The sequence below is a fragment of the Herpailurus yagouaroundi genome, unplaced genomic scaffold (genome assembly GCF_014898765.1).
Source record: "Herpailurus yagouaroundi ecotype Mexico unplaced genomic scaffold, PumYag 159, whole genome shotgun sequence".
NCBI classification, from domain to species: Eukaryota; Metazoa; Chordata; class Mammalia; order Carnivora; family Felidae; genus Herpailurus; species Herpailurus yagouaroundi.
Window position 1 is genome coordinate 10980287 of NW_024412400.1, and position 27053 is coordinate 11007339.

Below are 27053 nucleotides of genomic sequence, written 5' to 3' on the forward strand. Positions count from 1 at the left end.
GGTCGGGGCGGTTGGGGGGGTTGCTGGAGGGGGGGGGCGCTCGGGCGGCGCTGTGGGGCACGCCAGTTCCCCGAGCCCACGATGCACACTTTCAGGGGAGCCGCTGCCATCGCCAGGCTGGAACGCAGCAGCCCGGCCCGTGCCTCCCCAGCCGGCCGCCCGCCTGCCTCCGCGCCCACGGCTTTGCCCACAGCGGCTCGCGAGGGCCCCGCCCCTCCCGCCTCTCCGCCAATGGCCGCGACCACCGCCGCCCGGGCGCCCCGGGCCACAGCTGACAGCCTGGGAGGGCCCGCCCAGCCACTCCCGAGAACCACTGCGCACGCCTGAGCCTGGCCGGCCTCCGGGCTCGGCTCCGGCGCCGACCCGCCCCTGCCCGAGGCATGCCGGGACGTGTAGTCCACGCCCCGCCGCCCTCCGCAGCCGCGTGCCCCCGGACCGCGGCCGCCGCCGCGCCACGTGCAGACGGGGGTTTTTGCGCCGCTGCTGTCTCGCAGCGCCAGGGGCTGCAGTTCCTTCCCCGCAGAGCAAACCCTTCCGGACCCGGCGTGGTGCCCACCCCGGCTCGCGTTCTTCTCCCCACACGGGAAGAGCGGCTAGGCTGCAGCTTGGAACCGAGAGGATCCCAGGGTGACTCTAGAGTCGACCGACCTGGACCAGAGCGCAAAATACCCACACCTGCCTCTTGAGGCTCTGCCTCGTTGGTGGAGACAGGAAACAGCCTGGCACCCCTTGAACTGCGTAGTGAATTTGTGTTTTCTGGGGCCTTCTGGACGTAGCTGGACTGTACCTGAGCTTAAGGATGGACACTTTTTGGGCAGTCAAGAGAGAGAGGCCTGCGCACCTGCGGCATCGCACTCCCCCACTTGCTTGGCAGGACGTGCCTCCTCGTTATCTTTGCCCCAGGATTCCTGGAGAGCTTGTGGGTCTGAGGCTACTCCTTCCTAACAAATAGAACATTCTTGATTCATTCTGAGTGTCACTTTCCCCCAGGCACCGTGCTAGACGCTGGGTTACGCAAGTGGCTCTCTGGAGCTTTGAAAAATCGCCGTGCCCGGGCACCACCCCAGATCATCAGAATCTCCCGGGATGGGACGCAAGCATCAGAATTCTTTCCAGTTCAAGATGATTGCAAAAGGCAGTAAAGAGAACCAAAGAGCTTAAAAATCAGTGAGACTGGCTGAAGAAACGAATGCTCTAATCCCTAGAAAAGTACTAGGCCCGTTATGTTTGATGCCCAGAGGATTAACAATTATTTTTGTTTTCATTTTTGCATCGTACGAAAGATTTATGTTTATTACTTACGCTGTTTATTTAAGGGAATACTTAAAGGAGTGGGTGAGACAGATTTTCTCCATTCCTTCACTGATGGTTTGCTCTCAATTATTTGAGCTAATGGAAAGACATCTAGGCAGGGATGATATGAAAAATAGACTTTTCAAGCTTTATTAGTTTTTTCTTGCATTTTTGTTAGGAGATGAGGTTGTCAAATAATGAATTTATGGACTTGGGGAGTATCCATGCATTGCAAAAATTCATACCAAGTGATCCATTTTTCGCCTTTGCCTGAACGTTTTATACCTCATCTGGAAACTCCTGTTCGCTAATGTCGCAATGACACCTGCATGGTAATGAGCTGCCGGCTATTCTGTGGGTACATCCTTCAAAGCCTTGTCACCCAGTGTTTACTGAGGACCCGATATGCACCACACATTGTGCCAGAACATAGTGAGTCCTCATTTATTTCTACAGACCGGTTACAAAGACTAAGACAAAAACTAAATAGGTGAAACCCGTGAACATAATGTTGAGAGAATAAAGCAAGTCAGAAGAGAAGGTAAGCGATGTGATTCCATTTCTATTATTATAGAAACAGGCAAAATTACACGTGTCAGTAGGGATACATACATGCATCATAAAACTGTAAAGGAAGACGAGGAAAAGACGAACACGAAATGCAGGATTGCGGTTAGGGTGGAGGGGAGGGTTGGTTATTCTTTGTAACTTCTGCATATATTATAAACACTTTTTTTAAATTTTTTTAACGTTTATTTATTTTTGAGACAGAGAGAGACAGCATGAACGGCGGAGGGTCAGGGAGAGAGGGAGACACAGAGTCCGAAGCAGGCTCCAGGCTCCGAGCTGTCAGCACAGAGCCTGACGCGGGGCTTGAACTCACGAACCGTGAGATCATGACCTGAGCCGAAGTCAGACGCTTAACCGACTATAAACACTTTTTTTTTTTAATTTTTTTTTCAACCTTTATTTATTTTTGGGACAGAGAGAGTCAGAGCATGAACGGGGGAGGGTCAGAGAGAGAGGGAGACACAGAATCTGAAGCAGGCTCCAGGCTCTGAGCCATCAGCCCAGAGCCCGACACGGGGCTCGAACTCACAGACCGCGAGATTGTGACCTGAGTTGAAGTTGGACACTCAACCGACTGAGCCACCCAGGCGCCCCAGGGCCAGCCTTTTTGGATTCCATATCCTATCTATACTCATCTAACTATGCATTCATTCAATACATGTTCACTGAGCACCTACTATGTGCCAGTCACTGTACTGCGTCCCAGGGATTAAATATTAGACAAGAGAGGTGGGGTCCCTTCCCTCTTAGAAACTTAAATTTAGAGGGAGATAGAGGCCAATTAAGAAATAATTACCCTATGGTGTGGTAAATGCTACTGGTTTACTATGGCAGCCCAGGGAGGAAAAAAAAAAAAAAAAAAACCACGCCGGTCCCAGACTTTGGGTTTCTGGAAAGGCTTCTCAAATAAAGTGAGATTTCTGCTGAAGCCTGAAGGGAAAGGTGGTGTCAGCAACGTGAGGGGGCAGGAGTGCACGAGTGAGCCCTTCCAGGCGGAGGGAACAGCATAGGCAAAGATTCAGAGACTAGAGAGAGAATGACTTATTCAGGAACTGAGAGGAGGTCAGTGTGGATGGAGGGAAGGACAAATCACCAGCTTGTGTCATGCGAAGAGTCCTCTGGATGAATTAATTCGTGGGAGGAGGGTCAGGAGGCAGAGGCCAGGGAAGAGCCTGCTGTGGTATTCTCTATGAGAAATGACAGTGGCTTAGACTAGGGTGGAGAGACCCATGTGGTGGGGATGGTGATGGGGAGGAGTCAGTGAAACTGAGACGTACCTAGGAAGCAGAAAAATAAGACTGACTACTTTCTTGAGTGGAGAGAGGAAGGAATCTAGCGGGCTTGGGCAAATGAACGAATATCACTTGCTAAAACAGGGAAAGAGGAATGGATCTGGAGAGAAGGATGGTGAGCTCTGGACAAGTTAAGCTTAAGGAGGGGTGCCTGGCTGGCTCAGTCATTTGAACGTGCACCTCTTGATACAAGGTTGTGAGTTTGAACCCCACCTTGGGTGTAAAGATTACTTAAAAAATAACATCTTTACAAAAAAGAGAAAAGGTAAGCTTGAGGAGTCCATTTGGTATTCAAGTTCAGATTTCTTTTTTTTTTTTTTTTTTTCAACGTTTATTTATTTTTGGGACAGAGAGAGACAGAGCATGAACAGGGAAGGGGCAGAGAGAGAGGGAGACACAGAATCAGAAACAGGCTCCAGGCTCTGAGCCATCAGCCCAGAGCCCAACACGGGGCTCGAACTCACGGACCGCGAGATCGTGACCTGGCTGAAGTCGGACGCTTAACTGACTGCGCCACCCAGGCCCCCTTCAAGTTCAAATTTCAAGGAGGCATTTGGTCTGAGATAGACTCGTTTGCAATTCATTAGCATATAAGTGGAAAGTCCAGTGGTCGGTGCCTAGAACAATGCCAGGCACAGAGTGGATGCTCAGTAAATGTTGAACGAAAGTGATTGAGATCACTCAGAAGGGCCAAGTAACAAAGCAAGACGAACCAGGACAGGATTCTGAAATGGACTAAATAGTGCAAAGAAAGTCTAAAGCAGAGGAGTCTGAGAAGATAAGGAGCTGCAAGAACGTAAAGTATGGAAGACAGCATTTCAAGAAGGAGGGATGGTCGTAAGGAGGTTTGAGAGTGGTAAGGTAAGATACAGCTGGAGAAAGACGGCTGCTGGCAGAGCCCCTGGGTATGGTTGTGCAGGTAGTACACTGCACCATGCCAGTGAGCACAATGGACATTGTGGATATGGCAGATTAGTATGCTTAAGATGACCATTTTCTGACAGATGGAAGCAAGTGCCTTGACGGAGGGACACCTTTCCTAGTCCACACAAAGGTATTTTATGGGTTAGCTACCACCCTGGTTGCTGGTGACCCTGGTGAGAATAGTTTCTCTTCAGTTTGTGCACAGAGTATCAACCCAGCTTGCAGTGAGTGGAAGTATAAATGGAAGGCAAAGAAGTGGAGCTCGAGGGGTGCCTGGGTGGCTCAGTCGGTTAAGCGTCCAACTCTTGGTTTAAACTCAGTTCATGATCTCATGGTTTGTGAGTTTGAGCCCTGCATCAGGCTCTGTGCTGACAGTGCAGAGACTGAGTGGGATTCTCTCTCTGTCTCTCTCTGCCCCTCATGTGCTCCCTCTCTTCTCTCTCTCTCAAAAAAAAAAAAAAAAAAAAAAAAGTGGAGCTTGAAATTGTGCAGACAATGTTTTCTAGAAATTTGGTTGACAATAGAAGATAAGAGATAGGGACATATGGGAAGAGAAAGGCAAAACTAAAGAGAAATAGGAAGAAATCTTAGGATGTGGGAGTTTTGTTGTTGGTTTTGGTTTTGGTTTGGTTTTATGTGTAAAGGCTAGAACAGTTTATGTGGAAGAGGTTAGAACATGTTGAATACTCTAGATAGAAGTGAGTAGAGAGAGAGAGATTGAAAATACAGGACACAAGTGAGAAAGTGAGAGACGGATTAGCCTTAAGTTAGATGAGACTCTTTGAGGAGGGCATACCTGAGTGAATTAAAGAAGCCAGTCATGGGAAGATGGATAGAAAAGCATTGCAGAAAGAGAGAATAGCCAGTGCAAAGGCCCTGAGGCAGTAAACAGCCTGTGTTTTTGAGGAACAGAAAACTATAATACAGTAAACAAATGTGAGAGGACAAAATTTCAATCATAAAAGGTAGTCAGGCCATATTAAACTGTAGGGCTCCGTGGACCATGGTATAAAAAAAAGGGGGGGGGGTATTTTCTGCCAACCAAATCTGGGCCAACACAAGCATCAAAATAAATAATAACAGTAATAAACTTAAACACTTTGGGTTTTTTTGTTTGTTTGTTTTGAGAGCGACAGAGCATGAGCCGGGGAAGGGCAAAGAGAGGGAGACACAAGATCAAAGCAGGCTCCAGGCTCTGTGCTGAGCCCTGGGCTTGGAGCCTGCTTGGGATTCTCTCTCTCTCTCTCTCTCTCTCTCTCTCTGTCTCTCTCTCTTCCTCTGCCCCTCTCCTCTGCTCTCTCATGCACTCTCTCAAAAAAAAAAAAAAAATTGAGGGGCTCCTGGGTGGCTCAGTCGGTTAAGCGTCCGACTTCAGCTCAGGTCATGATCTCGCAGTCTGTGAGTTCGAGCCCCGCATCGGGCTCTGTGCTGACAGCTCAGAGCTGAAGCCTGTTTCAGATTCTGTGTCTCCCTCTCTCTCTGACCCTCCCCCATTCATGCTGTCTCTCCCTGTCTCAAATAAACATTTTAAAAAAATTAAAAATTGATATTTTTACTTATTTTGAAGTCTGACACAGAATTGCCATTTTTTTTTAATTTTTTTTTTTTAACGTTTATTTATTTTTGAGACAGAGAGAGACAGAGCATGAACGGGGGAGGGGCAGAGAGATAGGGAGACACAGAATCGGAAGTGTGCTCCAGGCTCTGAGCCATCAGCCCAGAGCTCGATGCGGGGCTCGAACCCACGGACTGTGAGATCGTGACCTGAGCTGAAGTCGGACGCTCAACCGACGGAGCCACCCAGGCGCCCCAGAATTGCCATTTTTGAAATTTTTCCAAATAAGCACATAAACTGTTGCCCTGTACTATTCCATTTCATTTCCTCTTAGCATATTTATTTTAACAACCTCAGTCCTATTATTTTAATTTAATCAATACCTTTTTGAAGCATTAATGAACTCATATGGTTCAAAACCCAGAAGGATTGGAACAGTATGTAGTGGAATTGTTTCCCTGCCTTTTCCAGAGGCGTCCCAGTTCCCTCCCTTAAGGAAACCCTTGTTACCAGTGACTTGCATATCCTTCCGGGAATCTTCCACAAACAGACAAATGTATTTTTCTTTTCCTCCTCTTAATATTTTACACATTCGTCCTGTTACTTGCCTTTCTACTTAACATTATTTCACATTAAAAACATCAATCAGGGTGCCTGGGTGGCTCCAGTTCGTTGAGTGTCTCACTCTTGATTTTGGCTCAGGTCATGATCTCATGGTCACAGCATCGAGCCCCACATCGGGCTGTATTCTGAGCCTGTAGCTTGCTTGAGATCTTGGGATCTCTCTGCCTCCCTCTCTCTGTCTCTGCCCCCCTCCCACTCACATGCTCCTGCTTTCTCTCTCTCTCAAGATAAATACATAAACATTTAAAAAAGTCAGTCAATGTCAAACAATTGGCTGTACGTAATGAAAACTTGAAATTGAAAATGGAAAGCAGAAATGTAGCTGTTTAGAAAATTCTCTCTGAAGTCTCTGTTTTTTCTCGTTACTTTAAAGCACTGCAAACTTTTTCACAGGTATTGGTTAAATTCATTCTTCTAATTCCAGGGAGGACTTCTACTTGGTCTGCCCTGGAGACACATTTCATCCACTCCGTCCTCCCGGTACACATCCCCCACCACTTTGCTTCCTAATGATACGACGTACAATCCCCGATGGTGACATTGGTTCTTGGTACAACTGGCTTGAAATGAAATTGCCCATCTATCAGATTGCTACTGAAAGTCTAATGAGAAATTACAGATTTTTGGCTGAAACAATGCCTCATTCTGGAAACTTATATGGCCTTTTATCTCACTTACTTGGGGAATAGAGACATAACGCATAAAAGACGGTCTTGGCTGCTTGCAAGAACCAAACAGAGCCCCAGACGCTGAGCATTAACGTGTTCATATCAGTTGTAATGTGCTCACCTCAAGGTTTTTTTTTTTTTTTTTTAATTATCAAAGGGTCTGGGCACCAGGTTTTATTGACAGACTGCATCTTTTCACCAGTCCCTTAGATTGGGACAGTGTAAGGATCTGTCCCTTCTTTTAAACATCGCACCGCTATAACCTACCTTTACCTTAGGACCCAGTTCTTGGCCAAGCGCTGGGTGTTACCATCGATTATATCTGGGGAACCGGCTAGCTTGGATCCCTTGGAGAACGTAGGAGTTTTAAAGATGAACTTTCTAGACTTAGTATTGTACCTTACCAGAGAAAAGCAGGGATATCTACTCCATTTCTGTTTGGGTGAAAATCAAATACCAACTAGCATTTGTTTCTAGAGTTGAGCCTTGTTCATTGGCTGATTCTACAGGTATTTCCTGAACTCCTGCCATGTGCCAGAATTGACAATACAATGTTGACTAAACGAAACAAAGTTCACAGTCCAAAAGGAAGGTTAGATAAAGAAACAAGTATCTTCTATGGAGTCCAGCCCCATATTGTTCTGATAAGAGACAGGGGGCTCTGGGAACAGATGGGAGCCATGCCAAGCTGGACCCAGGGCACCAGTAAGACTTTCTGGAAGAAAGATTTCTGAAGTGAAGGTTGAGTACAAATTAAATAGGAGAAAGAGTTTCTGAGGTAGAGAGAATAGCATACACGGAGGCTTGAAGGCAGAAGAAAAATAACCATCGGTTCCTCTGAGGACCTGAAAATTCAGTAAACAGAGGACAGACCAACAGGTAAAGACAGATGAGGCCAACCAGTGGACAGGGGCCAGGTAATGTGGGGTTTTGTTATAGGGGTTTGGGTTTTATTTTGGAGGCAGTGGGAGAATATTGAAGTGTTTAGGCTGAGTGATGTAGTCACATGTCTTTTTTTTTTATTTATTTTTTTAATGTTTATTTATTTTTGAGACAGAGAGCGAGCGAGCACATGTGCGGGTGGAGGAGGGGCAGAGAGAGAATCCCAAGCTGACTCTGTGCTGTCAGCACAGAGCCCGATCGATACAGGGCTCGATCCCACAAACAGTGAGATCATGACCTGAGCCGAAATCGAGAATCGGACGCTTCGCCGACTGAACCACCCCAGCATCCCAGTCATATTTGTCTTGTAAAAGATCACTCTGGTTGTCGCAAAGAGAATGTTTTAAAAAAGCAACGTAGGGGCGCCTGGGTGGCTCAATCGGTTAAGCGTCAGACTTCGGCTCAGGTCATAGTCTCGCGGTTCGTGAGTTCAAGCCCCGCGTCGGGCTCTGTGCTGACAGCTCAGAGCCTGGAGCCTGCTTCGGCTTCTGTGCCTCCCTCTCTCTCTCTGACCCTCCCCCGTTCATGCTCTGTCTCTCTCTGTTTCAAAAAATAAATAAACGTTAAAAAAAAATAAAGAAAAAAAAAGCAATGTAATACACATAGTTTTTAAATGATATTGTACTAAATGATCCTAAATAGAAAGTGATAACCCTTCTCCCAGATTTCACGCCCTGGAAATAACCACTTTCAATTACTTTGCTACTTCATCCATTGATTTCCATATTTCTAAATAATGTTCCTATATTACTATTTCTTTTTTAACGGAAGTGTTGTGTCTAAATAAGTACTGCTTTCATATGGTTCTAGAATAAAACACACAGAAAGTTACATAGTAACGAGTACCTCTCCTACGCCCTCCTCCCAGCCTTCTAGCTCCTACCTAACTCCGCTTTTCTCAGGCGACCGCAGTCATTAGTTCTCTGTGCACGTCTATACACAAGAAAATAACAAGATATGTTTACTTGCTCTGCCTTTCCTTTTTTTTTCCACACAAAACGTGGGAGAGTATCTTGTGTCAGTCGTGATAGATAAAGTAGGACGTGTTGCAGTAATAAACAGCCCAAACGTCGAAGCGGCTTCTTTCTCACGCATGTTCCATGGCCATCCTAGGTGCTGTCACATTGTCCCCACCTGCACTGGCGACCCAACAGAGCCTCTGTCATCGGGAGCAGCATGTTTGCAATGCTAAGGGGCAGGGAAGATGACAAATTTCTCACTGGCCCCTACAGCCTTCCTCCCAGAGGTGACCTCTCTCATTTCCGCTCCCATTCATTGACCAGAGCATGTCACAGACCTGGCAGTTTCAAGGGGGCAGGAACGTGCAAACCTACCACCGCCCAGGAATCAGAGTTCCAGACACGCTGGCGAGCAGCCCTGACAGTGACCTTTTTTACGTACCGTTCTGCAAATTGCTCTTTTCAGCTAAGAAATAACTGCATCATTTCACGCCCAAATCACCTCCGATGTTTTGCAATTACATTATAAAATGAGGGGTGCCTGGGGCACCTGGGTGGCACAGTTGGTTAAGCATCCGACTTCAGCCAGGTCACGATCTCGCGGTCCGTGAGTTCGAGCCCCGTGTCAGGCTCTGGGCTGATGGCTCAGAGCCTGGAGCCTGTTTCCGATTCTGTGTCTCCCTCTCTCTCTGCCCCTCCCCCATTCATGCTCTGTCTCTCTCTGTCCCAAAAATAAATAAATGTTGGAAAAAAAAATTAAAAAAAAAAAAAAATGAGGGGTGCCTGGCTGGCTCAGTTGGCAGACTGTGTGACTCTTGATCTCTAGGTCGTGAGTTCGAGCCCCACCTTGGGCACGGAGCCTACCTAAAAAACAATAATACAACTAAAAATAAATAAATAGGGGCTTCTGGGTGACTCGGTTAATCTTCCGACTCAGGCCTCAGGTCATGATCTCACAGATCAGGAGTTCGAGCCCCGCGCTGGGCTCTGCGCTGACAGCTCAGAGCCTGGAGCCTGCTTCTCCCTCTTTCTCTGCCCCTCCCCTGCTCGTGCTCTGTCTGTCTCTCTCAAAAATAAATAAACATTAAAATTACATAAAAAAGAAATATTTCATTAATTATGCCACTTGGGTAGCCAGAGCATCTTTGCTCTTTTTTTAAAGCAGATGGATATTTGCATTATTTCTAGTATTTCCTTTACCAAAAATGCTACAGTGAATATTCCCATGTTGTCTTGCGTGCATATAAAGATACCTCCAGGATAATTTCCTGTAAGCGGCAGTGCTGGCTCAAAGAGTGGGCGGACACCTTTGTGGTTTTGAGAGGTCAGGCCAGTTCACACTGTTCCCAGCAACGTGTGACAACACGTACGTCCCCACAGCCTTGCCAACGTGTGCCAAAAGCCACCCTTGGGGGAATTCACCAGTCTGACAGGTAAACACATTCTCATTGTACTTTTTCCTTGCGTTTCTTTAACTGTGAATGTGGTTTTCTGCTACTCCTTGATTTTTTAGAATTCAGATGTCTTCTTTTTTTTTTTTTTTAATTTTTTATTGCATTTGTTTATTTTTGAGAGACAGAGAGAGACAGCACAAGCCAGGGAGGGACAGAGAGAGAAGGAGACACAGAATCCGAAGCAGGCTCCAGGCTCCGAGCCATCAGCACAGAGCCCGATGCGGGGCTCAAACCCACGGACTATGAGATCATGACCTGAGCCGAAGTTGGATGCTCAGCCGACTGAGCCACTTGGGCGCCCCAGAATTCAGACGTCTTCTAATAATAAACGAAGATTCACTTCATCAATACTATCCCCCCACCTCTTGAACACACACATACTTCCTCCCCCACACCCTCTCTGTTCCATAGTTACATCACGGTCTGGGGTCAATTCAGTAATCAGTTTGCCTTATTATGACAGGTGAGCATAATTAGCTATCCTCCAAGAAGTGTATTATAATCAGATATCCTCTTTATACTCTTTTCCCCCATCCCTGAACTTAATAATTGTTTTTTTTAATTTTTTTTAATATTTATTTATTTTTGAGCGAGAGAGACAGAGAGCTTGAGTGAAGGAGGGACAGAGAGAGACACAGAATCTAAAGCAGGCTTCAGGCTCTGAGCTCTGCACGCAGCCCAGCCCTGGGCTGGAACTCACAAACCATGAGATCATGACCTGAGCCGAAGTCAGACACTTAGACTGAGCCACCCAGGCGCCCTAGTAATTGCTTCTTTGTTTTAACACATATTTTTTTCTACTAATTCTTAAAGTTTTTCTCATTTGCTTCATTAGATTGAGTATGTCCCCATCAGTAGTTTTTCCCAAAGAGCAAATGTAATAAATAATTTATTGATTCCATTTTTTCCCCTGGCAATTTCTTTCCCAAAGCCATATGTCTTTTTTTTTTTTTTTTTTTTAATGTTTGATTTTATATTTGAGAGAGAGACAGAGCTTGGACAGGGGAGGAGCAGAGAGACTGAGGCAGAATCCAAAGCAGGCTCCAGGCTTCGAGCCGTCAGCACAGAGCCTGATGCAGGACTCGAACTCAGGAGCAGTGAGAGCATGACCTGAGCCGAAGTCAGACGCTTAACTGACTGAGTCACCCACGTGCCCCTCCAAAGCCATGTGTCTTTTATGCCATCTGGCCTATTTGCTCTTTAAGGCTGTTCTTGGATTCCAAGTCCTCCTATTTCTTGGATTACTCTTTATTTTTTATTTAAGTAGAGCATATCAGTTAGTAACTCCCAGAAAATTGTTTTTCTGTCTTTATTTTTTTAAATGTTTATTTATTTATTTTTTGGAGGTGGAGGGAAGAGAGAGAAGCAGAGAGAGAATCCCAAGAGAAGCAGAGAGAGAATCTGCTTGGGCACAGAGCCCGACGTATGGCTCAATCTCACGAACTGAGATCATGACCTGAGCTGAAATCAAGAGTCGCCGTTTAACTGACTGAGCCACTCAGGCGCCCCTGTTTTTCTCTCTTTAATGCCTTTCTTCTGACCTTAGCTTTGATATAGAACTAGTGTGACATTCTTGCATAAAGATCATTTTCTTTCCAAATTACGAAGACACTGCCCCAATCAGTGATTGATTTTCTTTCCAAATTACGAAGATACTGCCCCATCAGTATCCAGTGATGTTCTGAAGAAATAACGGTTCAATTCTGAATCTGATTGGTGAAGCGTTTTCTGTATTCCAGGGCCCATTCTTCCTTTTTCCTTTAGTAAAGTCACGTCTAACTTTTAGCCTCACTGGAGATTACACTTCCTAGCCTTCCTTATGGTGCTTTCTAGACAGGGGACCAGGCTCTGGCCAGTACAGTGTGAGTTGAAACCGTGTTTTCCATTTCAGGTTGTGACCTGGGAAGAATCAGCCTACTTTCCACTTTTCCTTCTTCCCTGTGCTGGGGTGTAGACATAATGGCCCCCTTGAGCTCAGAATTGGGAACTAGATGGTAAGGATTCCTGAGCTGGCCTTCCAGCCCTGGACTCAGCCTCCGAACTATGACGTTAGTTAGCGATTCATTTCTACTTTGATTATCCACTCCATGTTTCTATCTGTTTCAGATCCTTCCCCCAAACATTGTTCCTTTCTATATGACCTGTTTTTTCCCCTCACTCTGAAAGTTTTAGGATTCATTTTATCCCCCGTGTCCTGAAATGTCATGATTATAACCCCGTCATGGGCCTTTCTAAGTTCAGCGATGCATTTTCAATCAGAATTACTGGGTTTTTCAGTTCTGTGAATTTGTTTTTGTCTCATTTCTTCAAGAAGTAGCTCTTTCCCATTTTCTCTGTGGTTTCTCTCTGAAACTTTGCTCATGTAGCGTATGTCATTCCTCATTTCTGTTTGCCTGTCCCACGCTCACTTTCTGGATTTTATCTTTCAACTCTTTTTGGTGTTTTTTGTTTTGTTTTGTTTTATTTTTTTTTTAATGTTTATTTATTTTTGAGAGAGTGAGAGAGAGACAGAGCACGAGCAGGGGAGGGGCAGAGAGAGAGGGAGACACAGAATCTGAAGCAGGCTCCAGGCTCCGAGCTGTCAGCACAGAGCTGACATGGGGCTCGAACTCACAGTCTGCAAGATCATGACCTGAGCCGAAGTCGGATGCTTAGCTGACTGAGCCACCCAGGCGCCCCAGTTTTTGTTTTTGTTTCTTAAGGCTATGTTGTTTTCAGCTTCCAAGAGTTCTTTCTCATTATTCTTTTTAACTCTTTGAAAATATTAAATGTAGGGTGTTGTCTTTCAATGTGTTGTTGTTGTTTTTACTTTATCTTACTTGCGTTGTCTCTCATGTTGGAAGCTTTTTCCAATGTTGGATGGTGTGTGCTATGTGGTTCATATTTAAGAGTGAGGTGTCTCTAGAGGTGCCTGGGTGGCTCAGTCAGTTAAGTGTCCGACTCCTGACCTCGGCTCAGGTCATGATCTCCCAGTTTGTGAGTTTAAGCCCCATACTGGGTTTTGCAATAACAGCTTGGAACCTGCTTGGGATTCTGTCTCTCCCTCTCTCTGCCCTTCCTCTGCTCTCTCGCTCTCTGTCTCTCTCTCTTAAAATAAATAAACTGAAAAAAAAAAAAAAAAGAGTGAAGCAGCTCTAGATACATTGGCAGGGCTTGTCAACAGAGGGTGACTGGGTGGCAAACAGGTTCTTTTGACAGGCACGCCCAAATGTCCGTTTCCTGATGACTTTTCTCCAGAGCACACTAATTTCTCAAGAGGAGGGTTCTATAGTTTCCTGGTTGGGGGCGGGGGAGGGGGGACATATATCTCACCCTCGAACTTGTGGAAAGGAGGGACATCACCCCTACACTCCAAACCAGCTTTCATTTGTAAAAGTGTTATTGATTCACTTTAGCAAGTCACGGATTATGACGTATGCATGTTCTAATACACGTGTGTTTGTTTATTCATTTAACCAATATTTATAAAGAGTCCTCCACTCTGTGTATGTGTATGTGTTTGAGAGAGAGAGAGAGATTCGAGAGAGAGAGAGATTTGGGGAGAGAGGGAAAGAGATACTGGGAAGACAAAATTTCTGTCTTGGCTTGCAGCCGATGTGATCACCATGTATGTCCAGGTAATGACTGTGGTAATGAGGACAGCATAGAGGCACCGGGGCAGTGCTAGGCAGGGAGGTCATCTGCGGGAAGGAGCCCAGTGGGGAGGGACTCTACTCCTTTCTGCTTATTTCACAGATACCAAGTTTTCTTTCCTGCTTGCCCCGATGATATATTATAGACTAATATGCTTTGATAAAAGCTTTGACATGTCAAGACCCCTATCGGTCATTCATACCTTGGTATTGATTCCATTAACCAGGTAATCACTTACACTTAACTAAACTGTGGAACGTCAAATGGTAAGAAACAAAGATCTCTAAACGCCGATGTATCTGCAAAAGCTGAATATATCCGCTTGCCTGGAAAGAGCTATGTTGTCCAGGTCTGATGTCCCAGAGCGGACATCAAAAGGACTAGATACAAACAAAAAAAGGAGCAAGCAACAACTAAGGCAGTCTTGTGAGCTCATGTCTCTGGGCGGTGCACAAGAAGGATTGTAAATTCTTCCTTGGGAACGGTCACCTTCCTTCCAGGCACCGCATCACTGAGTCTGGGAAGCTTGGATTCAAATAGGTCCAGGAGGGTTTCTGTAAGATTCTGGTGGGCCCAGAACAGGATTCAGCAGACAGGATTGTTTGAAGATGACTGAAACTTAGCAGGGTTTTCTTGTTGTTTGGTTTTGTTTTTAAACAGGGACCACGTGCTTACAGAAATGTGGAGTGGGCCAGGCAATTTTGCAAGCAGGTGGAGGTTCTCCAGGTGGGACATTCCTGAGTTAGGTAGAGCACTAAGGGGCTTGGAATAAAGGAAGTGGCCTCTGGCAGTGTGAGAGGGATGTAGGGAAGGGAAGCATGCCTGTTTGGAAGAGGAACTTAAACTTTGCGGCTTTATCTAGATTCTTAGGGACACCCTCCTCCCCTACTTCTAAAAATCTTCTTTGGGTGATCTTGGCTCCCTTCCATGCAGTAAAGAGCAAGTTGAAAAACTGATTACCATTTAGATGAATCAGAAGGAACTCACCCAGTCCTTTTGGGCAGGTGTACCCATTCAGACACCTTCTTTCTCTCTAGATGGCCTCTTTCCATTGCCTTTCTCTGCCTTGGGTCTTTGTTCTCATTTTCCTATTCCACATTCTCTCTCCCTACTTATTCCCACGTTTTAATTTCCCTGTGCTGCCCAGGATCCACCCCTGTGGCCGTTTCCTGAGCTGTACGTTTCCTCTATTACTGTAAGGTCAAGATCCTTCACCTCTATCACCTTTGAACTTCAGGAAATTGTACCAAATGTGGAACAGATTGATGAACGTCTTCATAGATAAAGATCTCTGATAACTTAGTAGAGAGAAAACTGAATATCTTAGCAGAAACATGAGCACGGGATATGAAAAGATCATTTGTAGCAGCAGAAACACAAATGACCAGTAAACATGAAGAAATGTTAAGGATCAGCGGTAGTTCAAACATTGCAAGAGGAAACAACACTACAGTTCAACTTCTTGTCTAGTAGTTGACATAGATGTTAAAAACTTACAGTATGCTAATACCCAACGTTCACGAAGATGGGAGGGAAGGAGCCCTGTCATACTCTACAGATGGGAATACAGAAGTGGCATCATTTCCCAAGACAATAAGTTGGCTTTATTCCACTTCTGTTGAAACATCTTAAAGGTGGGCAAAGAGAGATAATAGCGTATTACACATATGTTTAATTATGTATGTAAATAATAAATTAATATCAGTATGTAATATTGTAAAATTAGCAACAACCGAAGTGTCGAACAGTAGGTTATATTATATAGTTTAATGCCATCTAACCATTAAAATGATGTTATGGAAAATAATGATACTAGAATAATCAAGATATATCAAATGAAAAAGTTTATAAAATTATGTGTATATGTATAGGTAGGTATCACCAAATGACAAAACTAAAACAATTTATTTATTTTTTTATTTTTTAATTTTTTTTTTTGATGTTTATTTATTTTTGAGACAGAGAGAGACAGAGCATGAATGGGGGAGGGGCAGAGAGAGAGGGAGACACAGAATCGGAAGCAGGCTCCAGGCTCTGAGCCGTCAGCCCAGAGCCTGACGGGGGGCTCGAACTCACGAACCGTGAGATTGTGACCTGAGCTGAAGTCAGACGCTCAACCAACTGAGCCACCCAGGCGCCCCCAAAACTAAAACAATTTAATAATGAGTTTGATGTCTTTTAGTCAGGAGAAAACAATTCATGGACTGGGGGAATACAGTACCTCACAAGGAGTGGAGTTCTCTTCCTGAGGGATCTGAGGCAAGAGCAAGTTTTCTAGAACAGTAGAAGAGGCAATGTGGAAATAGAGCAAGAGTGGCTCAGAGACTGTGGATTTCCTTGTAAGGCTAACAAGTGCTATTTTCTAGGATAAGGTGAGCTAAGCTAACGCTGAGTCAGAGGACTGTGATTGGTATACGTTGGGTTTCTTTGGTAGGTGTTTCCTGTTTTCCCTAAGTGCTGACTTAGGTTTATGTTTGTGACGTGGACCAGGCCACTGGAGTGGCCTCCATTTTGTGGGTCCCAGGATACAAATTACCTTGATCAGTATACACACACATGCCACACACACACACACACACACACACACACACACACACACACCTGCATGTTAATGGAAAAACAATCAAATGATTGAATACCAAATTATTCAAAATATTAACAGTGGCTATATGTAGGTGATAGAAAACAGATGACCTTTTAAAATTTATCAATGTCTTTTAACTTTGGTATAATGATATGCATTATTTCCAAAGCAAATCAACAACAGTAAAATATTTTCAAGCCAACTAGAATTCAAGTTTCCCTTGGTTCATCCTAGGTGAAGAGTGAGGCAATTATAAGTGGAACAATCACTTACATTTGAAGAGAGGTCCCCAGACCTTAACACAAAGGAAGGAACAAACATTTTTCTTCTGGTTTCATATGATACAGAAGCTCTGTTCCCAAGGGGCAGAAGATACAGAATGACTCTTCCCAAAAGATGGTGAGAATTCCTGATTCTGTTTGAAGAACATAGGATTTCCTTTTTTTTTTTTTTTTAATGTTTATTTATTTTGAGACAGAGAGAAAGAGAGCATGGGCAGGGAAGGGCCAGAGAGAGAGGGAGACACAGAATCCGAAGCAGGCTCCAGGCTCTGAGCTGTCCGCACAGAGCCCAACATGGCAGCTTGAACTCACCGGCTGTGAGATCAGGATCTGAGCCGAAGTCAGCTGCTCAACCAATTGAGCCACCCAGGTGCCCCAGGACATAAGATTTCTGAGCCTCTGCCATTTTAGACCATGCTTTATGGGCTGCCATCAGATAAAGCTGATAAGGACGCAGGGCTGATGGTCTCTTGGTTTCTGGAAGAGAGTCTGGGTGAATTTCCAGAGACAGGACTATAATTTTTGTGGTGAAATCACAAGAAGAGAGCTGGGCAGAGACAGAACAGGCTCCCGCAGAAGGGTGGAGATAGATTCTATGTTTCTATTGATCAGTGCTGCCTCCCGAATAGCACCACCACAACCAATTGAAAAGATAATGCTTAGGGGGCCTGGCTGGTTGAGTCCAAGGAGCATGAGACTCTTGATCTCGGGGTTGTGAGTCTGAGCCCCACCTTGGGTATAGAGATTACTTAATTAAATAAATAATTAAACTTAAAAAAAAAGATAACACTGAGTTTACTGCTGACTGTACATTACCTGCCCAGAGAGCTTTGGCAGTGGCTGGAAGGAGGAAAGTAAGGTTGAAACTGATTTAAGATTGGGACTTCGGCTCATGGTGGTTCTTTCACCGCAAGTGACGTGGTGAGGATTGGGTTAGGATCAGGATACAACCATCTAGGATTGGTGAGGATTTTGAGGTGAAGGATTCAAAGAAGCTTAAGGTGCCAAAGTGTCTGTTGATGGTTTCCCCTGAAGAGTTGATGGGTCTCTCAGGAAGTTCCTGTCATGAACAATCCATCCATTTGTCTGAGCAGAGTCTTCTGGAATAAAAAGGTGTGCTAAAGAGGGCGGTGGGATGCTAACGTTAAATTATTGCGGGGAGTTTCAGTCCTCAGCTCCAAAGTTCTGTGTGGGGGATGGTTTCCACTCTCGAATTTAATGTTGAGAATAAGAGTTGTCATTTTTATATATTTTCGCTCATCTTGCTTTCCCAGGTTGGCTGCCTTACCGGGAAGAGAATACATTGACTGTAGTAAGTACATTCACCTGCCATTTGGATTCCTTTTTTTAAAATTTTTTTTAATGTTTATTTATTTTTGAGACAGAGAGAGACAGCATGAACGGGGAGAGGGTCAGAGAGAGAGGGAGACACAGAATTTGAAGCAGGCTCCGGGCTCTGAGCACAGGCTCTGAGCCTCAGCACAGAGCCCGCCACGGGGCTCGAACTCACGGACCGTGAGATCATGACCTGAGCTGAAGTCGGACGCTTAACCGACTGAGCCACCCAGGCGCCCCCATTTGGATTCCTTATATTAGGTGAGCTCTTATACCAATCAGCCCTGTGTTGTTTTTAATATTTACCGTTTCCTGGCATTTCCTGGATGCTGTGCCTTTGGCCAGTTCCAAGCTCTTTATGTAAACCATTTAATCAACAGATTTTCATTAAACATTTACCATGAGTCAGGTTCTGTGCTAAGCATTCTATATTCACCATTCATTTATTCACTCATTCAACAATTTTTCGGTGTCACGCAGAATGCCAGGTGTCCAATAAACAATCATGAACAGGGCACAGCTCCTGTTCGCTGGTAGTTTACGCACCATGAATCTAATCTGCAAAGAAATCCCAAGGGATCTATTGTGTTAATGTTCTTTATGGAGGAGGCTGACTTCCCCGTCTTCCCTGTAGCGTGCCGTGAGCTGGCAGGCGCCGTGCTCAATCTGACTCGGAGGACCCTGCCCTCGGCCTCTGGTGTTTGTTCACCCTGGGCCCGGTCTCTTTGTTGGTTTATGCTCAGGCCCCAAGTTCCAGAGCTGTGGAGCTGAGAGCCTGAACTTAGACCCAGTGCCCTTCCTGGTCTTCGACACGTGGTTCTCAACCCCTTGCTCCTTGGCCGGCCTCCTGTCCCACTGCAGAACTAAATGGGGAACTGCCCCCCCCCCCTTCCTGGTGCTAAGAAGTGTCACCAGCCGCCTCTTCCCTCAAGAAGCAGATCAGTTGTCACTCCTAACTTCCTTCGGAGGGAATGCAGTGTCCTGTCACTCTGCTCTTGAAGCACGCCCACTGAGAGGCAGACTTGAATGTAAAAAGTAGAAATGATTCAGGGCTGCAGTTCAGCTTTCGTTATATGCCACTGCAAGGTGTTTGAAAGATTGCTATTGTGCTCATCAAGACCAGGGAATACATAAATATTTTTAGTACATAAACTGCGGTGAATTGAGGTTATCCGAGATACATGACTAACATCAGGACTTGTGCTCTGGCAGTGTGTTCAGGCAAAAAATACAGGGAAAAGGAAGTCTTTTTATTTGAAAGGATTGATTATTTCGCATACTTCTGAAACAGCATGTATAAAGAGAATGGATGGCCTTTGTTTTTACATTTCAAATATTTGCAAAACATGCTGAGGAATAAAAACAGGGGATTAAGGAATTGAGAATTGACAAACCCTATCGTCCTGTCCCGCCTGGAAGTCCATAATATGTCTGCACATCTTTTGTGGGAGCAAAAAGTGGACGAAAGTGGAAATACTGGCCTGTTGGCCACATGAGTGCTAAGTCCTGGTCTGTGCAGGGAGCCCACACCCCAGCCTTTGCTCTCTCCCCTTCTGAGCTGTGTATCCTTGGGCAGGTTTCCATGTAGCTTTTGTCAGAGCTTTTGTCTGGCCCAGTGTGAAAAAACTTTCTAAAGCCTAAAGACACTTTATATTATACAAATAGCCATTGTGATTGAAAACACAACCAAAATCCCATAGGGAGATTAGTACTAGATAAGAACATACCTGAGATTAGAGAGCCTTATAAGAAAGAAACTATTTACCCAAGGTGAGGATTGCTAAATGCTTAGTAAAGATCATTAACAGGAGAGGGTTTAATTCTCCCAAGTGTTCTTTCATTTTGTCTTTGGAGGGAAGTGTTATCATTGAACAACTGCTTTCACAAAAGTTCTGAGCTGTTAGTAAGCATAGGCTACATTAAACCCTTCACCCTGCAAATGGGAAAACCAAGAGCCAGGGAGCCTAAGTGGTTCGACTAAGGAGGCCACACTGTAAATTCGTGTCAGGGCTGAATCAAGAATCCAGGCCTCCAGGGGCACCTGGAGCGTCAGTTGAGCGTCCAACTTCGGCTCAGGTCATGAACTCGTGGTTCGTGGGTTCGAGCCCCGCATCGGGCTCTCTGCTGTCAGCCTGTCAGTGCAGAGCCTGCTTTGGATCCTCTGTGCCCCCCACCCCCCCCCGCCCCCCGCCCCTCCCCCATTTATGCTGTCTCTCTAAAACTAAATTTAAAAAAAGAGAATCCAGGCCTCCAGAGTAGGCCAGGGTTCTTTGTGTGCAGCTCATTTGGTCTTTGCCTCCCTCCGTGTTTACACTTTGGGGTGTCAGGAGCACCCGGGTTCCTGCCCTGATTCTCCTTAGATTATTATGAGTTTCCTCCTGGCTCTCTCCCGCTCACTTCCCTCTTTCTTGTTCCAGCACTACCCTTGCTCTCCCCTCTGCTGCTCCAAATCGGGGCCCAGCCAGGCATGTGTGAGGCACACAATTTTGATTCTCCTTCTCGTCTACTTTCTCCTATCTCTTTTGACCAGAAATCATTCATCTTGTTTCTCAACAAACAAAACAAAACAAAACACAACTACCTGCCTACTCTCTCTCTCTAAGTAGGCTCATTAACTTTCTAGGTTGCTAAACCCAGCAACCTGTACAAGACCTGTGCCTTCCTTTGATATAGAAGGGCAAAATTTGGCAATTGAGGGGAGAGTGCATTCATTCAAAGGGCTTTAGGCCGTACAGGACCTCAAGGTTTTCCTCCAAGGACTTCGCGTGGGTAGTGCCCACAAAGCACCACCCTACTGTGGATAATTTAAAAAGCATTTGTCCAGGGGCCTCTGGGTGGCTCAGTTGGTTGAGCACCTGACTTCGGCTCAGGTCGTGATCTCACCGTTTGTGAGTTCGAGTGCTACTGCTTAGGCTCACTGCTGTCAGCCAAGAGCCCACTTTGGATCCTCTGTCCCCCCTCTCTCTGCCCCTTCCCCATTTGTACCATCTCAAAAATAAATAAACATTTAAATAAATAAGTAAATAAATAAATAAATAGCATTTGTTCATCCCATCACCCATTTGTGATTTCACTTACATGACGTGTTCATTGCACTCCTGATGCATGCCAGGCCTGGGGCTGCATCCTGGGAATACAGGGGTTCAAGGGCAGACGGCATCCTTGCACCCCCAGTCCTTACGGTTTATCTGGAAAACAGATATTAAGTAATTACAATAAGGTCTGATGAGTGACGGTTCTGAGAGGGGACGTACGGGTGCGCAGGGGACAGAGCAGGAGGACCTAACTCAGCATAGGCGTCCACAAAGCCCTTCTCGAAGGGGTGCCTGAAGGATTCGCAGGACCTGGTGAAAAGGAAAGAGGAGATGGCCGGGGGAGGTCTTAGCGGGAAACTCAGGACAGATTAAGTTCTGAGAGAAGGACAGATTAAGAGCAGGAGAATGCTTGCTCCCAGGTGAAGGGAAGAGGGGAGCACGGCCTCGGACTCCATGCCAAAAAGTTTGGGCTTTGTCCCAAGGTCAGGAGGAGACCATTGCAGTGTTATTTAAGCTGGGAAAGATAGTCAAATTTGCCTTTTTGACCATTAATTCCGGGTGCAATTGGAAAGAATGATGGGGGACAATGGGATACAAGAAGTGGGGCTATCATTACTGCAGGAGAATAATGATGTCCTTGGCTAGGGCAGAGGTGGAAAGCCCCGGGTAGATTTGAGATGCGTATAAATGGCAAAACCTACATGTTTTTGGTAGATGAGCGTGTGTGCACGCTAAGAAAGGGGGAGGAATTGAGAATGATAGTGTCTGTCTTGGGCATCCACTGTGAGGCAAAGGTTGTGAGGCAAAGATGATGAGCTTGTTGGAATCACACTGGATTAACCTATATCCATGCAGGAAGGGGAACAGGGAGGCGCTAACTAGTGCAGAGAAGGCCAGATCTTGTCTGCATTTACTTATTTGGGGAATTTGCCAGCATTTACTTATGTAATTTTTTTTAAATTCAATCATCAATGTTATAATTTATACATAATAATATATAATTGACTTCTTAGTTATTTTTAATTTTTTAATGTTTATTTATTTTTGAGAGAGAGACAGAGACAGAGTACAAGTGGGGGAGGGGCAGAGAGAGAGAGACACACACAGAATAGGAAGCAGGCTCCAGGCTCTGAGCTGTTAGCACAGAGCCCGACGCAGGGCTCAAACTCACGAGCCGCGAGATCATGACCTGAGCCGAGGTCGGATGCTTAACTGATTGAGCCGCCCAGGCGCCCCGACTTCTTAGTTTTTAAATTGTTTTAGGACATACATATTTGGATATCATCCCCTATTAGCATATATAAAGCTCTCATTACTTTGTGCGTGTAAGTTTTATTGGCGTCGAAGGCACATACAGAAAATCACACATAATGGAAATATAGATACAGCTCATTGGGTTTTCACAAAGGTAATTTTACATCTGTGCACCCACCACCTAGTTTACAGACGCCACCAGATCCACCCCCTGCGCCGAATTCCCACGTGCACCTTCCAGTCACTACCCACTGTCTTGGCCTGTAGAACCCTACGTTAATTTGTCCTGTTTTTAAAATTGATATGCATGGAACATATATATGCATGCAATTTTTTGTGTTGGCTCATCCTTTTAAATGTGTGCTATTTCATCGTATGGCTGCACCATAATTTATTGAACGAGTCCCCTCCAGATGGTATTTATGTTGCATCCATCATTTGTCACCACAGACAAGTGCAGCAATGAACTTTTCATAATAGCCTCAAAATAGTACCAGTAGATCAGGGATGTTTTCCAGCTGCAAGTAACATAAGAACCAACTAAAAGCTGCCTGAACAGTAAGGACATTTATTATCTCACTTAGAAGTCTGGAAGGAAGTGGTTCCAGCCCTGATTAAGGTAATGGTCCAGAGCTCTTATTAGGCCGTTTCTTCCCCTCTTTCTCCTCTGCTGCCCACGGGGTGCTGGCTTTTTCCTCTGGGCTGCCTCCCCTCATGGCCCCAGGGTCGCTGCCTTTTGTATTCCTTGTCCTGTGAAATTTCTGTTCATATGTATTTTGCCCATTTTTCGATCAGGCGTTGGGTTTCCTTGGAATTTAATTACTTAAGCTCTTTCATGATTGACTTTGTGTTTTCAACATTCATAGGCTCTTTCAAGTCATTTCCTCGTCATTTCATCACATCTGCTACACTTTAAGCTCAGTAGCTGTTGTAATCAGACCAGTGATCATTTTAATGGCTCACCTGCATTTTTATGTCCTTAATTTACCGTGACTTGTCGTTTGCCTTCACTGCAGAAATGTCTCTCTTTCCAGTCGTCCTTTAACATCCTGAACTCTGAGGGCTTGTACGTTTTTTGTTTTGTTTTGTTTTTTGTTTTTTTTTTAACGTTTATTTATTTTTGAGACAGAGAGAGACAGAGCATGAACGGGGGAGGGTCAGAGAGAGAGGGAGACACAGAATCGGAAACAGGCTCCAGGCTCTGAGCCATCAGCCCAGAGCCTGACGCGGGGCTCGAACTCACAGACCGTGAGATCGTGACCTGGCTGAAGTCGGACACTTAACCGACTGCGCCACCCAGGCGCCCCTAAGGGCTTGTACGTTTTTAAAGGTGCCAAGCGAGCGTATCCGCCTGAGCAGATATCATGTTACCTGAGGTGGAAACTGTATGTCTAGAATATAATGTTATAATCAAACTACCCAAAAAGTTTGATGCATGCTTACTAATTTGGAATCCATTAAAATTCAGGGAACACCCGGGTGGCTCAGTCGGTTAAGCATCCGACTTTGGCTCAGGTCACGATCTCGTGGTTCATAAGTCCGAGCCCCGCATCAGGTTTTGTGCTGGCAGCTGGCAGCCTGCCTGGAATCCTCTGTCTCCCTCTCTCTCTGCCCCTTCCCTGCTCACACACACACTTTCCCTCTCTCCCTCTCTCTCTCTCTCAAAAATAAATAAACATTAAAAAAAGTAGTCAGAACACAAAAAAAATACACCCTTAGGGAAAAAAAAGACTTTTTCTATGGTCAAAACACAAAGTGTTTTACTGTCCATTTGTTAGTTATCTATAATCATATTCACACTAATATTTGTGTCTCAACATTTTGTTATGAAAATTTGTAAACATTCAGAAAGGTTGAAAGAATTGTATAAAGAACACCCATGTATCCACAGACTAGATTCTGTAGTTGATAGCATTTTGCTAAATGCTAGATTTGTTTTGTCACAAAACAATCATCAATTTATCTTTTTTGTTTGTTTGTTTGTTTGTTTTGAGAGAAAGAGAGAGAGTTGGTGGGAGGGTGGGGCAAGGGTGTGGGAAGGGAAAGAGAGAATCCCAAGCAGGTTCCATGGCCAGTACGGAGCCCGGCTCAGGGCTCGAGACCATGAGATCATGACCTGAACCGAAATCAGAAGTCTGCCGCTTAACCAACTGAGCCACCAGGCGCCCCAATTTATCTTATTTGTTTTAATGGATTTTCAACTTACAGCCCTCGGAACGCCTCATCCTTGAGCACGTCCACATGCACATCATTAACTAGAGTCCAAGTTTGCTTACAGATTTTATTTTTAGGTAAAATTGATACGCAGCATGATGCATACATCTTGAGAGTACTAGGAGATGGGTTTTGAATGTCAATGGTTTTCATTTCCTGATGGCAGCATTGACTATCAGTTGTTTTAATTATCCTTACCATTACGCCCACATCAATCCATGCAGTGAAAGATCAGTGTCATTGTTGCCCCGGACTGGTTCCTTCACATAGGTTACCCTTCCTTAGGCTCCAGAGCTCAGTACGTGTGTCTCAGCCGATCCTCTCCCGGGCTTGCCCTCCTCCTCCTCCCAGCCCCCAGGCTGCATGTGTCCTTTCACCCGCATGGGGTGCCTAGAAGGTCTGAGATGGTACACAGTGTAGGGTGGATGGTGCCGATCCCAAGAGCAAGGGAATGCTTGCTGGGCAGTGGGAGGGGGTTCAGGGGTGTGGGGAAAAGAGCCAGGCTACGGCCACGGTGTCCAAGAGGGAAGGAGTGCATAAGAATGAGTGGATCCTTGAAGTATTGACCATTTGGAGCAGAGAGACGGGAGGTGGAGTTTCTGGGACCAAGGCAAAGGGAAGGAAGGGAAGGAAAATCGACAGGAGCTGTCCAGTGCCGTAGTGAGAGGAGCAGACTCAGGGTCAGACCGCTTTTGTCCAGGTCCCTGTTCAGCAACTCCTGAGCTGTGCATCTGTTGTCACTGAATCTCTGTGCCTCAGTTTCCTCACCTGTAAAATGGAGAGGCTAACGGCATTCACGCCCTAATTAGATCTTGTGAGGCACACATGAAATCATGTAAAAGGAGTGAATACTCTTTTTTCCTGGTTGATGTGTGGCCAAGGTTTGCTGAACGGATGGATGGGTGGTTGACTGGTTCAACTTTGGGGCCAGTCTTCGACATTTACAATTTACAAGAACGACCTCTTGTTTCTCTCTCTGTCTCTGCCCCCCACCCCCCACCCCAAGCCTCATCACTTTCCCATCACTTTCCCATCACTGCCTGCTGTGGCAGAAACACTATTTTAATATGAAACTGAGTCACTCATTTTCCAAAAAAGAGAGAGGGAGAGAGTTTAAATTGCAGATGCCTGGGAGAGATATTAGAGTAAATGGATTTCATTTACAGTTCGATGTGAACTCTGACCTTTCTTGTTTTGATAAGGAAGGGTAGAGAGGACTGGCGGGTGAAAGGTAAGAAATCAAAGCCACTAGGGGAGGGGGATACACAAAAGATGGGCACACCCAACACAGACGTGGCTGAGTGTCAAATTTTTAAAGCAAGCAGTATTTTTTTTAATGTTTATTTATTTATTTGTTGGTGGGGGGGCATGTGTGAGTGGTGGAGGGGCAGAGAGAGAGGGAGAGAGAGAATCCTAAGCAGGATCCGATTGTCGGCCCAGAGCCCGACATGGGGCTCGGTCCCACAAATTGTAAGATGATGATGAGCTGAAATCAAGAGTCAGACTCTCAACCAACCACCTGAGCCACCCAGGTGCCCCAACAAACAGTATTTTTATACATGGAGGACCCCGTTTTTGCAATGCAAAAATATTCTATACCATAACTACGAAATAAAAAGACAGCAGGAAAGTGGGTTCAGGACAAACAGTAAAGCTAAGTTTCTGCTTTTTAAAAAATGTTGAATAACCACATCCATGTATTCTTAGACTTCATCTGTTCGCACCTGGTACACACCCAGATGAATCCCTCCCTGCAAGAAGGAGGAGGAGGAGGCTTGGTTTCACTTTGTTAGCCAGCCCTCACAAGTGTCATTTCTAGAAGACTCTATGAGAAATCTGTTTTCTTTTCTTTTCTTTTTTTTTTTTTTTAGTGTTTATTTATTTGAGAGAGAGAGACAGACAGACAGACAGAGTGCAAGCCGGGGAAGGAAGAGAGAGAGGGAGACACAGAATGTGAAGCGGGCTCCAGGCTCCGAGCTGTCAGCACACAGCCCGACGAGGGGCTCGAACTCACGGACCGTGAGATCACGACCTGAGCCGAAGTCAGACGCTTAACCGACTGAGCCACCCAGGTGCCCCTATGAGAAACCTGTTTTCAAGTTGGCAGGGGCGGTGGGTGGGGGAGGGACAGTACCACCTTTAAAACTGCTTGTCGGTTTGGACTTCGGGCTAAATGCTGTCAGTTTGGAACTCCCTCAGGAGGAAAGCCAAGCTTCTGGTCATCCCGTTATTGATCTCGTCTGTATTTCCTGATGACTATTGCTGTGTCCACAGAGCTTTGCCTTTTTCACCCTCTTTCCCAACAGTCCTTGCAGTGTTTTTGCAGATTGATCTGTTAGCATAAACTCAATTATCAGTTTACTCTGATGACAATCACCATTACAGCTACTATAAAATTTACTTTTATAATAGACGTTAGTGTAATCCGGCTCCTAG

The 27053-nt window shown here is 45.4% G+C and overlaps 1 protein-coding gene and 1 long non-coding RNA gene across 3 annotated transcripts in view; one reads left to right on the forward strand and one right to left on the reverse strand.

Moving 5' to 3' along the window:
• Window positions 1-305, reverse strand: part of GPD1L (glycerol-3-phosphate dehydrogenase 1 like) — a 57843-nt gene extending 57538 nt beyond the window's left edge. The window contains exon 1 of the mRNA XM_040479981.1: window positions 64-305. Within this exon, the coding sequence (XP_040335915.1) occupies window positions 64-110 (47 nt within the window). The 5' untranslated portion in view covers window positions 111-305. The remainder of the gene's footprint in view (window positions 1-63) is intronic.
• Window positions 306-413: 108 nt separating this feature from the next.
• Window positions 414-27053, forward strand: part of LOC121033554 (uncharacterized) — an 85406-nt gene continuing 58766 nt past the window's right edge. The window contains exons 1-3 of one of the 2 annotated variants that reach the window (XR_005791987.1): window positions 414-1834; window positions 12173-12275; window positions 18054-18185. This is a non-coding gene — a long non-coding RNA (uncharacterized LOC121033554). Of the gene's footprint in view, window positions 1835-12172; window positions 12276-18053; window positions 18186-27053 lie in introns of those variants that run through there. The other variant, XR_005791988.1, reaches the window with a different exon arrangement.